The sequence below is a fragment of the Cibotium barometz genome, chromosome 3, assembly GCF_041138505.1.
Source record: "Cibotium barometz isolate CiBa-2024 chromosome 3, ASM4113850v1, whole genome shotgun sequence".
NCBI classification, from domain to species: domain Eukaryota; kingdom Viridiplantae; phylum Streptophyta; class Polypodiopsida; order Cyatheales; family Cibotiaceae; genus Cibotium; species Cibotium barometz.
The window spans coordinates 39,974,210-39,986,654 of record NC_141048.1 but is presented as its reverse complement, the minus strand read 5'-3'; the positions used below and the strand labels follow the sequence as shown (position 1 = coordinate 39,986,654).

At 43.5% G+C, this 12,445-nt stretch overlaps 1 protein-coding gene across 1 annotated transcript; it reads left to right on the top strand.

The window, feature by feature from the left end:
- Window positions 1-1,871: 1,871 nt before the first annotated feature.
- LOC147640054 (SNF1-related protein kinase regulatory subunit gamma-like PV42a) lies at window positions 1,872-3,853 on the top strand. Its single transcript, XM_086776563.1, has 3 exons — window positions 1,872-2,426; window positions 2,603-2,957; window positions 3,108-3,853. Exons 1-3 carry the CDS (start codon window positions 2,017-2,019, stop codon window positions 3,480-3,482), a joined length of 1,140 nt encoding a protein of 379 aa, XP_086632689.1. The 5' UTR covers window positions 1,872-2,016; the 3' UTR covers window positions 3,483-3,853.
- The last annotated feature ends 8,592 nt before the right edge of the window (window positions 3,854-12,445 follow it).

Genomic DNA, 12,445 nt, shown 5'->3' with positions numbered 1-12,445 from the left:
CTCACTGTAGACTTGATCAAATCAAAAACCGTCTTCACCAACTTGTAGAGCACCCTTGAAAACCCCTAGGGCCAAGAGGAATTAGAGCCATTGCATCTGGTGCAGACAGGATCTCATATTTTCTTCAGAAAACAGGCACTGGAAAAAAACGTGAATTTCTGCAGCTTGCGCCGGTGGTTTGCTTGTTTGTCATGATGGGGTGAAGCACAAGGCTTGTGGCTATGTGTGGCTAAAGTGGTTTGGGCCAATTTTATGTATGAAGGGAGAGAGAGCTCCTCCACCAGCTGGGGATACAGAGGCTAATTGAAAAAGAGGTTAAAAAAACTTAATGTGATGAGATATGGTGGATCAAATGCTAGAATCAACATCATTAGAAAAGAGATTAGATGATAATTAAGACGTGATTAGTGAGCAATTAACTGATAGCTTAATGTAGGCATGGATAATCAAAAACCAGCAAATTCTCATTAGACCAATGCCTCAATTTATAGAGTTTACATCCAAGCATCCAATCCCACTGATTTCTCCTTGATTCACTCCACCTCTTTTGCTTGATTCTCTCCACCTTTTCCCAGAATATCTCCACACCTCCTAAATCTCCTCATGCTACCCTTTATTCTCTCCCAGTAGATACTTCTCACCTTTTCACAGCTTCTCTCATATTTACAGATTCTCTTTTACAGCCTCTTGCTCTAAGGGCTTGTTCCCGCACACACCCTATTCACTTGTATATTTCAACACAATGCGCTGGCCGGTCTCAACCAAGAGGGAGACCTATTATGTCCACCCATACTGGAAATGATTCCCTAAGACTTCGATTGATGTCAAACGTTGGATCAAAAGGCATGGCATGAATTAGCTTCGATCCCATAAACAGTGGAGCTTTTGCAAACATGTCAGCTACCATCTATCCTCTCATAAATAACACATTGAAAAACCCTTTCCCTAGATAATACAACTGCGATATTGCTCTTTCGTGAAAGACTTCCTCTTGAAGCCATCTTTCCAACTCCGCTTTGCTAGGTGGCTTCCTAGAACAGAATAAGATTGCGCTACTCATGGAGAAAAATTTGTATTTTGACTAGCTCATATGAAAAGTTAATGCATACCTTACTCTTACACAGGTTCTCCAGACGATGCCTCTGAGAATTCAGTCAGAGATCCAATCGTGAGATCCAATCGTGCTGCTGCTTTCTTGCGACCCCTTCTTCTCCCTGGTCTTCCCTTTCTCTCTTCATCTCTTCTTCTGAATCCCATTCTCCCCATCCCCCTTCTCCTGCCTCCTCCAGATGATCCCAGTTGCCCACCATTGTGACGCTACCTGCATGCGCTCACGTAATGTAGTCGTAGTACTTTTGCATAATACAACCGTAGTACTTCGCATGCACTACCACGTGAAATAGTAAATTTGCTACCTACCTCGTTGCCTACCAAGCACTCACCAGAGCATTCCTACTTTAAGTATCACAACCTATAGCTCTCTCTTATTCTCTTCTATACTATATTACTTTACTATTATATATATATATATCTATCTATTACATATTAACCGGGGACAACCAAGGCACAAGGAGAGAAGAGATAAAAAATCTTGGATTTCTAAAAAATAAGAGGAAAAAATCCCATCGATTTGACCCATTGTATTCCTGGTTTCGTTCTTACGATTTGCTTTTTTAGATTAGAGAGAGGGCAAGGGAAACCCTTTTCCCCATGTGCGTATAAAGCACCTCAAAATGATCTTTTCGAAATAATTTTGCCACGAAACCGCGACGTATATTTTGGTTACAATGTGCGCACCTGTGTGCTGCCGCTTGGTCTCCGAGACACCTGTCGTAAACGGTGGGTTTTGATGATCTCGAAGAGGCGGCAGTCGTTGCCTAAAAGGCTGTTCTGGGAAGGTTTGAGAAGCCATACCTGACGCAGTTTCTGTGCGCTCGTTGAGTTTGGGGGATTGCAGAGAGAGGGGGAGGGGGGATTGCTTATTGAGAGAGAGAGAGAGAGAGAGAGAGAGAGAGGATGCAGGGCTCTTGTGGGCAAATGGAGGAATTAGGGTCTCTGCTCAAATCAACTACAGTGCAGCAGCTGGTAGGGGGCAAGGGCAAGCTCGTGGAGGTGCCTTACACCGCCTCCGTAGGCGACACCCTGCACTCCATGCTGGCGCACAACATCCTGGCTGTGCCGGTGGCGGCGCCCCCCGGCCACTGGATCGGCGCTGGGGGTTCCATGATCCTGGAGTCCGACAAGGCAACCGGCGCCGCACGAAAGCACTACATCGGCATTGTGTCGACTCTCGACATCCTCATCCACCTTGCAGAGCTCAAGGACAACATGAATGACGCCACCACTTTGCTGAGCACTCCCGTCTCCACCATCATCGGCCATTGCCTCGAAGGACTCAGTCTCTGGGCCATCAGCCCTCATACCAGGTTTGTTCTACCATTTTGGTTTCGTTTTGGCTAGATTTTAATCTTTAATTCTGTAACTAATGCTTCTCATCCGTGCACGAAAGGCCGAGATTAACAGTAATGAATTCGTAGTACTTTGGGTCTAGATCGAGTTTAACACTAATGAATTTGTACCACTTTGGGTCTGCCATTGCAAGTGTGTTTGAGGCGATGGATCCAATGAGTAAGGGCCTCCACAGAGCGCTTGTGCCACTGGAAAGCCAGATGGATCATACGAGTGGATTGGAGACATCGGAAGCGTCGCCGGGCTATCGCATGCTTACGCAGACGGATCTGATTCAGTTCTTGCGAGCAGAGGCACAGAAGGTTCATCCTATACTCTCTCAAAGTGTGGAGTCCTTGGCAGTGGTGCAATCACGCGTCTTTGGTGTGCCAGAAGATATGAGTCTCGTTGATACGATAAGGTGCATGACTGAGGGCTCACTAACTGCTGTGGCCATCGTGGAGCTTGCAGCCGGAGGGGAGCAGAAGCAAATGCAGCAGCTTGTACCTGTAAGTACATCGCAAAACTGGTTGTTTAGACACTTCAATCTCTTTGAACTCCCAGGAGGACATGATGTTGTGTGGGCAGATTCCTTTCTAATATATATATAAAACCCATTTTTACAGTCTCTCATGAGAGGCCTTAACCTAATCCTGCAGGCCCAAGGAAAAGTGATCGTCGGGACCTTCTCGGCCAGTGATTTGAGGGGGTGCTCCGCAGAAGCTTTCCAAAGATGGGGCACAGAGGGCGTGTTACGCTTCTTGAAGAGAGCAAACGTGACAAGGAAGTTTGGAATTGGAGGCTTGGTGATGGGATCGGATGCCTTATTTCAGGCTAATCTCATTGGTGAGGATTGTCAGCTTGATCTGGTAACCTGCTCCCTCAGCAGCCCTCTAGAGGAGGTGATAAGCAAGGCGCTGGAATGGAAGGTTCACAGAGTCTGGGTTATAGAAAAGGAGAATATTTTGGTAGGCATTGTTTCCTTCTCCGATATTTTGAGGGTAGTGAGACAATGTATCATAACCAGCTGTTAAAACTGTGGATGTAGAAAAGATTTGGACAAAGAGTTGGCTTTTTACCCTCTGTATAATATGATGAAAGAGTGTCTTGTTTCCGATCAATGATAACACAAGATGTTGAATTTTTCTGGTGGGCTCTAGCCTCTAGCCTAAGTGGTCTGCTGATATGTAGTAGTATATCCAAAGGTTTGAACCTTGGCACCTAGATGCTCGGCCAGGTGGGCTCCTATCCTGAGTAGTGGTAAATATTACATCACAGCAGCAAGGCTGAAAGCCTGTGTAAGATCTCTGGTAGTTAGTTGGAGACACTATCGAGTTGAAGCAGATGCTCATTGTAGATAAGACATTGGTTCTTGAAGCAAGAGTTTCGTGAAACTTTTCTTTTATATATTGTATATATTATATATATATATATTATTATATATATATATATAGAGAGAGAGAAAAGCGAGTCCCCCAAGAAATGAAAAAATTTGTCATGCCTATGTAGTGAACAGGATAAAAGGGGTCTTTAAAAAAAATATTGATCATCCAGTTTCGATCCGTATATGGGCTTCCAAGTTTCCAACCTCAAAGCACATAGGTCTTTCAGCATGTTTTTTTGGAGATTCGCAACACACAAAATGGAGCTTGATTTGAGTCCCAATATATCAAAAGCTGTGCGCTTGGTTTAGTGCTATCTTTTAAAAAAAATGCATTATAAGCCAACAAATTTATACGATTAGGATTTTTCTGTTGCCGCTATGCTTTTGGCAGGACTATTTATGCAGAAAAAATTATATCGTTGACACCTATGAAGATAAAATTATATCATTGGCAAACCACGTTATTTGTTGGCTTTTCTTGCTTAAACGCGTAACCTTGTGTGGCTTCACATTAGCACTTTTCATGTTCTTTCTTTAAAGCCTTACTAGTGGGCAACCAGTGCGTCCCGTGTCTTTTGAGACTTCAAATTCAAATTTTACCCAAACCTCTTCAAGCCTTCTCATCCTCTTCTTGAACCTCCAAATTCTTGCCACGTGGTAACTTTGCGAAATTTTTTCTTAAGATAATATAGAGAAGCTATACTTTGATTCTGATCTCAACATTTGTGGGGCTCGCAAAACAATCTACGACACCACCTAATTAGTCCATCCTACTTTTTTTCGACGACTTAAAATTTAAGCGATTCTAAATCATGTTGCATGCATTTTTGCATCTTGTTATTAAATTTATTCGCTTGGTACATCTCATTCTATTTGGATAGAGGTGTTTGCTTAGGGGGGGGTTTCACATTAAGCCCTTAAACTTGTTCAACTAAGTTGTGCCATCTTGTTATTAAATTTATTCGCTTGGTACATCTCATTCTATTTGGATAGAGGTGTTTGCTTAGGGGGGGGTTTTCACATTAAGCCCTTAAACTTGTTCAACTAAGTTGTGCCAAATCTTAGAGCATTAAGAGGGATGATGTTTTACAAAATAGCTTTGAGCTCTTTCTTGAATGTTGTAACACTCTTAAGTATTGCTTTTCTACCACATGAGCTCATCCAAGTAGGGATAAGATATCATGAATCCAAAAAGAGAGTGGAGTGTGTGTGGAGTGCGTGTGTGAGCATATCTTGATACAAAGTTCTACACCCACTATTGGGCACTGATGACGTTAGTGGGGGGATGTCGTAGTATCAAGTCCATACTATGCATAATGGAGTTGATAGTTATATAGTCTTGTGGGTTGACTACCATGAGTATATAACATGCACGTTCCTAAAAGGTGAATTTGGGCATGTTCCTGGATTCATCTGGGTATATATATCATGAATCCAAAAAGAGAAAAATATTGACGACCCAATCTAAGCAAGTAGAGGAGACATCCATGGGACCAAAGACAAGCTAGAGGTGAAGGTATTCATGGTGTAGATTCTTTTTCAAATTTGGTTGGATCTTTGAAGTTACTATTTTTTAAAAAAGACTTTAAGATTATATTAAAATTAGGAAAGGAATTAAATAAACCTTTTTGTTGAGAAGCTTAACTTTAAACATGAGACAAACTTCTAGGTACAAATACAATCTATACACTGGCATGCATTTGCACTAGGACTATGTAGTGGTGTAGTTCAGTATCTCTCAGACTAACGTGTACCATATCTCTTTGTTTTCTTTAAAATCAACTTCTCAGCTTCAACATTCTCCATAGAGAGACATCAATATCCATCTCACCCATTTGACTAGCCTCAAGTTTAGCTAATAGCAATTTATGCCATGTTACATAATGTCCACCCTTTAGTCGTATGGGGATGCCTGGATGCTAGTGTGCCATCCTAGTGAATTGGTGTTATGGGTGATCCCACATTAAATACTCACTACAGCACGTCGGGGGCATAGCAGCGTTTATTTTGTCGGGATGTTGGAGATTCCGCTCGCTGCCCAACATCGAAATTTTGCTACTCAACGCCTATAGCAACGAATAGTGCTTTTTCACTACTGAGCAATGCCTATAGCAGCAACATTTCGCTACTATACTGTGATTTCATTGCTATGCAGCGAGATTACACTGCTATTTTTGCTGCATAAAGGGTATATTTTTTTGGCTAGCATTTTTGAGTGAGTGCTTTTTGGTGTTTAGGTGAGTGGTTTCTCTCTCTACACTTCCTTCCCTCTATTGTCTCTCTATTGTCTCGCACATTACGACTCATGGTGATAGTAGAGAGGAGTGGATGGATACAAGAGCACTATACACATTGCAACTCATTTACAACTATCAATGCATATCAAGTTACAACTACCATTGCAACTCGTTTACAAACTCACCATATTATGATCTTAAACTTCCATTTTATATTCCCTAGCAAACTTACAAGGCCACATCATTATATGACAAACACCTAACGACATGATACGATCATTTGTACTTCTACGATGAATGGAGAGAGTCACTTGCACGCCTGAGAGATCGTGCTTGTAATTTTGCTTTCCCATAAGCATGAGACGGAGGTGATCAATGTTCAAGCTCAAAACTAAGTGCATGGGGTTCACCATAATGGGATGGTAGTCTACATTTACACCACCAAATACATATTATGAGCGTTGAATAAATGATCGAATGAATGCTTTAACACGTTAAGTTTACTTACTAGATCCCAAGAGGTCCACCTCGTCATCTTTTGAACTCTCCAACCAAAACTCTTGGGTCTCTCCATGTGAAGGGGTCACCTACACTTTGCCCTGTGAATGGGACTGCCGCTCATCTTCATGCTCATCATCCTTGGAATGGCTGTTCTCGGATTCCTCATTTGAGTCATCCCCTTCCCAGTTTGGCTATGACCTTTTTTGGGATCATGTGGATTTCTTACTCTTTTTCTTCTCGAAGATCAATTCTTGCTTGGTGGCAAGCTTCTTGCCCTTTCTGGCCCACTGAATTCAACTAACATTAGAATTGTAAACTCCCAAAAAAAGGCTTTATACCTCGTACAAATTAAATATTGTGCACAAGGAAATGTACTCTGAAACTGCTCTCTGCCTCCTCTGGAGGAAACTCCCCCTTTGGTGGGTAGTCTAACTAACCACCACCATGGACAAAGTATCCATGTGTCCTTGCCTCGAAGCTTGTCGCTCCCCTCTTCGGGTTACAATCATGTCTCCTCCACCTCAGATAGCACCCATGCAACTGAAGGGTGCTCGAGAATGTAGACCCGATCATGTACGCTACTTCTCCACCACCTAATACACAACCATTAAAGAGGTCTGAGAAACCAATACAAGAAGTAGGATAACTTCTCCACCATGCAAGGCAAAAAAAATAAGAGTTATGATACTTTCTACCTATACAAGAGGCGTCGTGCTACGCATGGTATGTGTGGTTGTTGGTCAGCATCGAAGGTAGCACACATTTGCCCTTTCCACCTAACGAATGCCTTCTCAAAATGAGACTTCCTATAAGATTTCAGGGCATCCATGATACCTACTCCAGAGTCTTTTGTGGCTCTTTCGTGCATGCTAGCTACTATAGGTGAGCTCACCGCCTCTAGCTTTTTGTTCAATTTGAGCGTGTAGTCGGTCAATTGGAACCAGTACACAAGACGATGGATCCACATGAAGAAGGCTTTGTTGGATGGCGGAATCTGTGCATCCCTCATAGCAAACTCGCCACCAGCCCCAATATGTAAAGCAGCCTACGTTTCTTGCATTGTAAACAAGTATTAGGTTTCTGATAACTTAAAAAAAATGTAATGCATCAAGAGAGCCGAAGATCTTACTCTTCATTTGAAACATGTGCGCGAGCAATCTCAGCTAGCTTCGGCATAGTGAATTTGCTAGCCTTTTCACCCCACCCTTGGTACAAGATGACGTTTTTAAAGAAATCTTTCCCACAATCAGGGTTGGCAATTTGTGCAAGCTCATGTCCCCTTTTAGTGAAGAGGGCCTCTGTCTCCTTTAGGGCATCCCTATAGTTCTTATCGAACAATTCTGCATCCATCATGTATTCTCTACTCCCTCTCTAAGAAACATACTTTGAAATGAAAACATTAAGAAATATATTTCGAAATCAAAACATACTGCAATGCGCACACACCTCGAACAATTCTGCATCCATCATGTATTCTCTACTCCCTCTCTCAGGCAAGCCACTAATCTTGGCCTCGAACGTGGCATCGAAGTCCGACTGCAATGCATTTTTATTTATTTAAGAAACATACTTTGAAATGAAAACATTAAGAAATATATTTCGAAATTAAAACATACTGCAATGCACACACCTTGAAAACTAATTGTGACAAGAGTGCCATGGGAAGCTTTAACCACTTGGATTTGTTGGGTCCTCGATGAGTAAGTGCTTTTTGGGCCCATGCACGATTAGCATCACTAAACTTTGACAACATCGATTGTGGATTGGCAAGACCCATACACTGTATCATAAATATATCATGTGCCATTGTGTTTGGCACATGAATGGTGGTGACCCTGGAAAATTTGCATGCATTATAAACAAGGCAAAAGATGACATACACAATGTTTCTTCATTTCATATCACATTGTACAATGCACTTGTTGATCATGCTACATAGCACCACTAAGAACTCTGCCTCCTCTTCCTCAAGGAACCGGACCACTTTGCAATTCACCTTGGGAATCCTCTCTTTTTCGACTCGATTGGTATTCACCCATTCTTGCCAAGCTTTGAGTTGATGGTTGCCATCCCAAACAACGAATATCTTGCCAACCATGTGTTTCCATCCTTCGGCCTCCTTTAATATCATGTCAAATTCACCTGAGAATGATAGATTGTGGCTGGCTGCACTTCGATGGTCGAATGGAATGGGGGCTTTGCTTGGGAATCCATCTAGGATAATGAGTGCCGTCATTGTCAATTGGTACTTGTTCTCCTTGTTTGATGCTTCTGATCAGCCCCTTGATAGAATCCTTGTTCATGCGGATTGCTGGGTTTGCAAGGAAGTGACAAAGCGGCACTCTAGGAAGGCGGTTTTGGTTGTTGACTAAGTGGTCCTCCACCCAATTCGTAGAGATGTGTCGATCAACCACTTGGCCAAAACTCTCTCTCACAGACTCCTCTTCTTCTACAATCATGGCACTTCTGGTGGACACACAATTGTCGGCGACGACCGTTGAAGAACCAACTTCCATAGTCAATTGCAATTGTGAGGTGTTTGTCAACTCACTTGATGTGGCCACTTGTGATATGCCCACATCTTGTGAATGATCTCATCTTGCAATCCGGTGAACCCTTTCGATTGAAAACGAGTCCGTGGAGGCATTTTGTCTTGAATGCGCATCCATATTACCATGAATAGTTCATAAATTAGTCTTTTGTCATTTAACATGTGATGCAATTATCTTAAATTAGTATTTAAACTTCATTAATTTTTGATGCCAATTACATGTGATGCTATTGGAATTGTTATGCTATCCATATGAAGTTTACCTAGAGAAGTTTGATGATTGAGAACTATTCCTTTGGCATTGAGGGCAAGTGAGGACTGTTATCGCTTGAGGGCATTCCAACCGTTGAGACTGCTTCCAACCATTGAGGCGTGCTTGTTGAGAGAGAAAGGACAACTCTTTTTGGTGGGAGAGAGAGATATCGACTCTTTTTGGTGGGAGAGAGAGATATCGACTCTTTGTGGGAGGGGTTGAGAGAGAGAGAAACTACGGCTCTTGAGGGGTTGAGAGAGAGAGGCAGGATGACTGTTGAGTGGTTGAGAGAGAGAAGGAGGACGACTGTTGAGTGGTTGAGCAAGAGAGGAGGGCGAGAGGATGGAGAGTGAGAGAGGAGTGAGAGAGGAGGGAGAGAGAGAAGGGCGAGTGAGAGAGGAGGGCTTTTGAGGCCGTTGAGGGCTCTTTTCTGAGCCCTCAACATTGGCTATGCAATAGCTATTAAGCCGTTGCACAACCAACCACGTGGCGAGCCGCATGGCCTGTGTGGCCTTCGCTACGCACGTGGCAAAGGCCACACGGCTCGCGCGTGTAATGCCCATGTGCGGGCGTTACACGCAACCATGCCATGTGGACAGTCCTTGTGGACTGTTTAGTCCATGTGGACGGGCCAGGTGTAATGCCCGAACACGGGCATTACACTTGGCAAGGCCACGTGGACTATTTAGTTCATGTGGTTCGCCCCAACGAAGATGCATGCATCTATGTGAATAGTCCACATGGACTGTTTAGTCCATGTGGCTCAATCACGTGTAATGCCTGACCTCGAGCATTACACGTGGTGATGCCATGTGTTGGACTTAACAGTCCACCACATGGTGTGCCCATGTGGGCTTGCTAGTCCATGTGGCGAGGTATTGGCTCGCCACATGGACTAGATAGACCACATGGCATGCCATGGTGTGCCACATGGCTTGTAAAGCACATGTGGCACCATCTAGTTATGCCACGTGTGCCATGTGTGGCACCCACGAGGACTAGGCCATCGCACAGTCCACGTAGGCACCACGTGTAGTGTGGTGTGCACGTGGTGCCACGTGCACACGACGCACTACACGTGTCGGCCACGTGTGATGCTTGCACATGTGGCAGCCACGTGTGATTCCCATCGTGTGGCCTCACATGTGGCAGCCATGCGTGGCGTGGCCATGCCACACATGGCTATTTGATGCCTCTCGCACCCACTCTCGCGCCCTCCTCTTGCACTCCCTCCGTCTCCTCTCACACCGTAATCAAGCACCCCCTCCACCTCCTTTCGGCCCACTCCAGCTCCTCTTGAGCCCTCCTCTCGCCCCCCCTCCCTCCTCAAGCACCCACTCTAACTCCTCTTGCGCCCTCCTTAAGCACCCACTCTAACTCCTCTCATGCCCTCCTCAAGCACCCACTCTAACTCCTCTTGCGCCCTCCTTAAGCACCCACTCTAACTCCTCTTGCGCCCTCCTTAAGCGCCCCCTCCACCTTGAACCTCTATTAAGCGCCCCTCCACCTTGAGCCCTCCTCTCGGCCCCCCTGCCCTCCTCTCGTGCCCTCCTCAAGCACCCACTCTAACTCCTCTTGCACCCTCCTTAAGCACCCACTCTAACTCCTCTGGTGCCCTCCTCAAGCACCCACTCTAACTCCTCTTGCGCCCTCCTTAAGCACCCACTCTAGCTCCTCTTGTGCCCTCCTTAAGCACCCCCTCCACCTTGAACCTCTATTAAGCGCCCCCTCCTCAAGCGCCTCCTCAGCTCCTTCCAAGTGCCCATTTTTGTGTTTTTTTATGTGTCATGACCACGCCATCATTAGAGGACCTTATCATGGAGTGTATCAACTTGCAAGGATACCTGGTGCTTGATGAGATATATAAGAATGACTCAATCAATCCTGACTTGTACCAAGCTAGAGAGATTTCAGGGAGTTTATTATTGAAGCAAATAATCAAAGGAAAGGAGAACTACCTGGCAACGATAGATATGTTTGAGATCAAAATATCAAGTGCATTTGCTTATTGGAGGACATACAGAGTCATTAATGAAGAGAACAAGCAATTAATTAGGAATACGGCCCAATCAATGGTTGCCCGCGTAGAAACTTATGAGTGTGTTTCCTACTAAGTATTGAGGCTTGTAATAATGTTGGCATTAATTCATAATGCAACTTCTTTGATGTAGAAATAATGTTGGCACTACTTCATAATGCCAACTTCTTTGATGTAGTAATAATGTTGACACTACTTCATAGTGCCAACTTCTTTAATGTATTTGTCGAGTTTTTTAGATGGTTATGTTTTTTTATGTTCATCTTGTAAACCATGATGAAGGAGAGTATGGAGAGAAATAGGAGAGAGATAGGAGAGAGATGACTGGATACTAATTTCAAAAAAATAAAAAATTTTAATATATATATATATATATATATAGATTTTTTAAAATTTTATTTTTTAAAATAATAAAAGTATTATAACGGTCTAATAAAAAATGGCTAACTTTTTTAAGGGTGTTAATCACCTTTTAGTAGTTGTGTACTCCCTACCTATTGTACCATTCTTTTTTGTTCTTGTGTACTTCATTTTTGCTCCTCTGTACAACGAGTTGCACAATCACATTCCCATCTTCTAAGAAAGAACTGAGTTTCAACAATGGACGAGTTGTGGTGAGTGCAAAGTTTTTACATGAGCAAGTAGGCCCCCCCTCATTTTGTGGATTGCAAGCCATAGTAAGTATTGGGATCTAAGAGTTGCACATCCCTCTCGAGGCAACCTCTAATCATGAGGGAGAGGAGTTCTACATACTTGAGGACTCTCTATCAGCCAACTACTCGGCAATAGTTGATTCTTCATTGAAGTCAAACCCAGAACCAATAGCCATCTTAGACAGCCTGCCAGAGGTCTTCCAACTATGAAGAATGTGATAGATTTATGCAGCCCCTTTCATGATAACAAGGATACTGATGCATCAGGATCATCCAGTGTTGCAAGAGGACAAGGTAAGAGCATTTTAGAATACCTTTTTAGCATGAAGAAAGGAAACACATTAACAAAGATTTTGCTAAATGTCAAAGACATTATCAAG